The sequence below is a fragment of the Heloderma suspectum genome, chromosome 2 (assembly GCF_057233095.1).
Source record: "Heloderma suspectum isolate Gila_16-S chromosome 2, 16-S_ref, whole genome shotgun sequence".
Lineage (NCBI taxonomy): Eukaryota > Metazoa > Chordata > Lepidosauria > Squamata > Helodermatidae > Heloderma > Heloderma suspectum.
Genome location: NC_139459.1, coordinates 184,377,467 through 184,382,911, shown reverse-complemented (window position 1 = coordinate 184,382,911; position 5,445 = coordinate 184,377,467). Strand labels below are relative to the sequence as shown.

Genomic DNA, 5,445 nt, shown 5'->3' with positions numbered 1-5,445 from the left:
CTACAAAAGAAGTTGGAAGAAGTCAGTAACAGTGAGTGGTGTTTATGCTACATCTGCAAGTGGATAACCAGTGAGCAGCTCCATTTTGTGATACACTTAACTACATCGCACTACAATGCACTGAGGTTCATTATGTGACTTCTCTATAAAACCATCAGCAGCCTGCTTTGTTCCAGAACTGGTGGTTCTGGACCCACTTGAGTTGCAGATCTAGTTATGTTTTGTTTTTAAATAAGTGTTATTATTTATATAAATTACACATATATCTAATACTAAACATGATATGAACTAAATTGTATACAGTCAGTAAGATTTTTTAGAATATGAATGAATGAATATATATGTATGTATGTATATGTGTATGTGTATATATGTGTGTGTGTGTGTGTATACACACACACACACACACACACTTATTTATTTATTTATTTATTGCATTTCTATCCCGCCTTTTTTCCTCTTGCAAGGAACCCAAGGCAGCTTACATTCTCCTCACCCTCCTCTCCATTTTATCCTCAAAACACCCCTGTGAGGTAGGTTGGGCTGAGAGTCTGTGACTGGCCCCTAGTCACCCAGTGAGCTTCCATGGCCGAGTGTGGACTAGAACCCGGATCTCCCAGCTCCCAGTCCAACACTCTAGCCACTACACCACACTGGCTCTATACAATAATACAAACTAGAAACATAAATAAATCTATATGACCGTCCTAATTTAAATATAAAATATTACAAGAAAATCTTATATTTACCAATATCAAAATTGTACCTTAATTTCATAGAAAGGAGACCAGCTAATATTAAATTTTCCAATTCTTTATTTGCCTTCCCCCAGTCTTATAAACACTGTTCGTTTTGTCAGTTCTGCAATTTTCCAGCCCTTTGTTAACCATTCTGTAAGTGAGGAGACGGAGGTGCTTCTCTACAATTGAGCTACCAAACTTCTTGCCACCGTTAATAAGTTCCAAATTAACTCTCATCTGAATCAAATTGCTCAGAAGGCACATAGGGGTTTTAAAAAGAAAGCGGGTCCTCAAATGAATGTTTGAGCTAAAGATGGGTCTCGGGTAGGGATGGATGAATCCTTCAGTTTTGGTTTCTCATTTTTTCCGATCTTAAGTTTGGTTCGTTTCGAACTTTGAGAATTTTTCCAGTCTTCAGTTAGTTCTGAACTTTGAGAATTTGTTTTTTAAAGTTTTCATGGAAATTCTTTTTTTGCACATTTCTCCCAGGACGTGTATTTTTGTATGCATTATTGTCTAATACACACTTTCTGAAAGCAGTTTTCCTAATGCATTTTTATTATTTTAAAGTTATTAATTTTAAATAATTATTAAATGCATAATTAATGCATTTTAATATTATTTTCCCTAATATATGCATCTTTGTATCTTTTTTAATTGGCAAGCTCCATACCAAAATTCAGAGAATTGCATATTTCAAAGAGTAACTGAGTTTCAGTTCACATAATGGTTTGAAAGTGTGAAATGTGGTACGTATGGAAAATGTGAAGTGACTGAATTTCTCCTCCATCCCTAGTCTGAGGTATGAAATAGTGATAAGGAAATGGCCATCGTGGGGTAGGGGGAGGTATACAATCAGACAAATGAGGTGCATGTAATTGGCATTATAAAAAATGGAAAGTTTTTTAGCTCTCCAGGTTGTAGAGCTCTGGGCTTTGGACATGCTGCGAGGGTGACCTTGTTCTAGTCTCATTGTTCTCTTCTAAGACAAGAGTATAGTTGGGAGTCAGCTGTTCATTTGGATAGAGCCGAATCATTTCCTAAGCAGATGAGGAGAAGGTGGAATCCTATTTTAGGGATGTACGGATTGCGTAAAATCTGTCTGTGTTTTGCGGATTGTCAGGCACCTTTTGTTCTGTCATCTGCCCATCGGCGGAATCAGATTTTTTGTAGTTTCTGCTTTTGCACAAATGCTCATTTGCGCACATGTGAAATTGTGCAAATTCCTGCAAAATATGCAAATGTGCATTTTCACACTTTAGCCTGGAGGAAAATGCACATTTTTGGCAGGTTTTTTATTTTGCTATTTTTCTGCCATGAAATTTGTGCAAAATTCAGGAAAGTTAGAAGAATGGTGCGCAAGTCAACAGAATCTGCCCAATGGGAAAAGCCTTCCCGCTGCGGAATCCATGGGTCGGATCATAAAAATCTGAATTCATTTGGTTCCATTGCAAATTTCTCCGACATCCCTACCCTGTCCTACAGAATGACCACCTGCAGGGCTGGCTGAGTGAGCAAGATGTGAATTGTGGCGTTTCAGTCAAGGAAACTGAAAGCACTGACCTTGTTCCACTTGGCACCTTTGCGCTCCTTTTCAAAGCGCTTGAACTCTCTCCGGTCACGGACCTCCACAGCGCTGCGATATGCCAGAATGAGGGCAAGCCCCCCAGCCACCAAGCCTAGTACCAAGACCATCACCAGCATGTGTGTCTGCATAATAGCATCTGACAGGGTAGAAGAAAGGAGGTGAGGAAATCTGCAAGGTGGTCACCACCTTGCCCTGCAGGATCTGGTGAAGCTATTACCCTTCCCATCATCATTTCCTTGAGCTTTCCCCACTCCTGCTATAGTTGCACACACTGGGTTGAATCAGGATTTACACTGGGTCAACTGCACTGGGAGAAGTGGATTTCCCTGCCCTCTCCTTCCTGTGTCAGCCCCCTGAAAATGCTACTCTGAGAGTTGGGAGTCCCTGTCAAATGTGGTGAACTGTGAGGGGTGACCCCCAAAAATTTGGCAGAGGAATGGAGCCCATCCTCTCATAGAAGCCAGAGCCTGGATCCAACCCACTTTCTTCTACCAGTCAGCATTCATGCCCACCTCCTTCCTATTTGCAGGGTTCAGGATACCTTCTTCCTTATAACTATACCAAGATTCAAACTTCCTCCCTGTGTGTTTTTAGGGTTGGAAATGTCACATGATGCAGGTCTTCTACAACAGCTCCCCTTTAGCATGCAAGAATAGGCACCTATCGGGGATGCTGTAGTAGCAGGTTTCATGTATGGGCAGAGGGTGGACTGGAACAGCCATCCCCAACCTAGTCCTGGTCATGCTGGCTGTTGTAGTCTGAGACATCTGGAGGGCAACAGGCTGGAGAAGGCTGGACTAGACCCTTTGAGGTCCCTTCTGATTTTCTGATTCTAAGTAGGACACAGTCCTTTACCACAGCATACATCAGGCCGAAGCCTAGGCTTGAACGTTTCTTCCTGCCAGGCTAACTCTGTGGTCAGGGGTTGGGGGACGGACAGAGGAATTCAAATATGCAACGGTGTACCGGAGCCAGGGCTCCCAGAGAGGCAGCACCTCCTCTTTTTGTTTAGCAGGGACCCTGATCTAATCTGCCACCCCTGTCAAAATTCCCTATTTCCTCTGAGCTTAGCTGCAATTTTCACAGTTGCTGGGGAGAAATGAATTTTCCCAGCAACAATATATTTTTCCCTGCTGTGATGCAGAGCATTTGGCGTCTTGGCGTTGGCCTGGTCTTGAATGAGCAATCCAGACCCATGGGCTTTACAAAAGACCTGCTCCTGGGGGAGATGGAAATTGCCAGAACTGGTTCACTGATATGGCTCAATGCAGCTGCCTGAACTTTTGGACTCTCCTCAGGGCATGGGTGTGGAGACTTGTCATGATGAGCACCTGCCCTTCAAAATTTACCACGACTCCTTTGCAAATACACGCTTCCCCTTCCGCATTCTAAAGTGGCACAGTTGTGGCAGGGCTCTCTGGTGTGATTTTTCCGAGTATGTAGATCAGTCTACCTCTGTGACGTGACTTACTGGACCATACCACTTCACAGCATGTGTGGGAGAGTGCACATTTGACTATTCTCCCCATTTAAAAACAAATGACTAACCTATATAACTCGCACGTGCGGGAGAAGTCTTAACAGGGCAGTCCTATGCGTGTGTACTCAGAAGTAAATCCCACTGAGTTTAATGGGACTTGCCCTCTAGTAAGGGTGCTTACGATTGCACTGTAAGCCCGTCCCTCTTAAAGAGAAGAATCCTGCAAACTCTGAGGACCGTTGCTGCCAGCATGAGATGTGTCTGCCTTTTAAAATTAGAAGGGCTGGCACTGGCACAGGGGTGGATCGGTAGCACCTTTCCTCACAGGAATTACAGGGCGAGGGAAGGGATAGACTTGAAAATGTCTTCCACCTCTACTGGTGCAAGGAACTCTGTTCCCTACATAGGCAGAAGGGCAGAGTTTGGTGGTGGCTGTTATTTCTATAGTACCATCAATATACACGGCACGTTACATTCAGTCATACATATCTTGGGATACAAGTTATTTTGACTGGAGGACTTGGTTGCTTAGGTGACACCAAGACGTGTCCTGTTTGCTTTAGTTTAACGTGCTGCCAACAACCTAAGAACAGTCTGGCTGGACCCGACCAAAAGGCCCATCTAGTCCAGCACCCTGTTTCCCACAGTGGCCAACCAGATGCTTTCGGGCAGCCCACCAGCAGGACATGAGTGCAATAGCTCCCGCTGCTGTTCCTCAGCAGCAGGTATGTGGAGTCAACAGTTCTCTGACCCACCTTTTCTTCCTGTCAGGGGTAGGCACGGTTGGGCACCTGTTGAGGACCCACTGACAAGACCACCCTGGACCTGCTCCTCTTCACCACTGCAGCCTGCCAGCTCACCTGCCTCTTGCTCTGGCCCGGACGATGGTGGTGGGGAGGAGGAGCAGCCAGTGCCACTGCCCCTTGCTCCCTGGCTCTTGCTTGGCAAGCTAGCAAGTGGTGACAATGATAGGGGGGAGGAGGAGGGGGCTATGGGGCGTCTCTTTGGAACCTGGAGCCAGCACTGCTCTTTGGGCTCTCTCTTCCACTCACCCTCTTTGCTGCTCACAGTCAGGGTGATTCTGCCTGTCTCGTCCTTCTCGATGAGGTAGATGAGGAGGCTGCCGTCTTCTGCCTTCGCCTGGCACCACCTCTCGCTCACAGGGGCTGCTGGCACCACCGTCACCGTCTGGTTGCAGGCGGTGCTGCAGTTCCCACTCAGCAGCCCGGTCCCAAAGCTCTTGCACTCAGCACAGTCCCTGCAAGTGTACGGAGGAGCGAGTTCCCCCCCCCATGCTTTTACTCACTCCGGTTCCACTCCTGCGTAGAGCTTCCTCCTCTCCACACGCATGTCCCAGCACCCAGAAGGAAATATTTGGCCACATCAGCAGGGATGACCGAGGTCAGAGCGATGTAGCTTGATCACCGTGCCTGAGTGCTCCCAGGTTGGGAGCTGAGTTTGTAATGAGGCGGAAATGTGCAGTGGATGGAATCGTCCATTTTGGGGACTCGCAAATGAAATCTCGGAGGGTTGGATCCAGATTTATTCACGCTTAGAGTAGACTCACAGAGTTCATTGGTAGTTCATTTAGTCATGACTATTATTTCAGTGGGTCTACTCTTAAGTATGACTAAGTC

General features: G+C 45.8%; 1 protein-coding gene across 5 annotated transcripts in view; it reads right to left on the bottom strand.

Annotated features, from left to right (window-relative positions):
* The window catches only part of ITGB7 (integrin subunit beta 7), a 62,581-nt gene that overhangs the window by 7,613 nt on the left and 49,523 nt on the right, over positions 1–5,445 (bottom strand). For 4 of the 5 annotated variants that reach the window (XM_084836677.1, XM_084836678.1, XM_084836680.1 and 1 more), the window contains one exon: positions 2,461–5,066. In XM_084836677.1, coding sequence (XP_084692803.1) covers positions 4,544–5,066 — 523 coding nt within the window. In that variant the 3' untranslated portion in view covers positions 2,461–4,543. Of the gene's footprint in view, positions 1–2,303; positions 5,067–5,445 lie in introns of those variants that run through there. The other variant, XM_084836679.1, reaches the window with a different exon arrangement.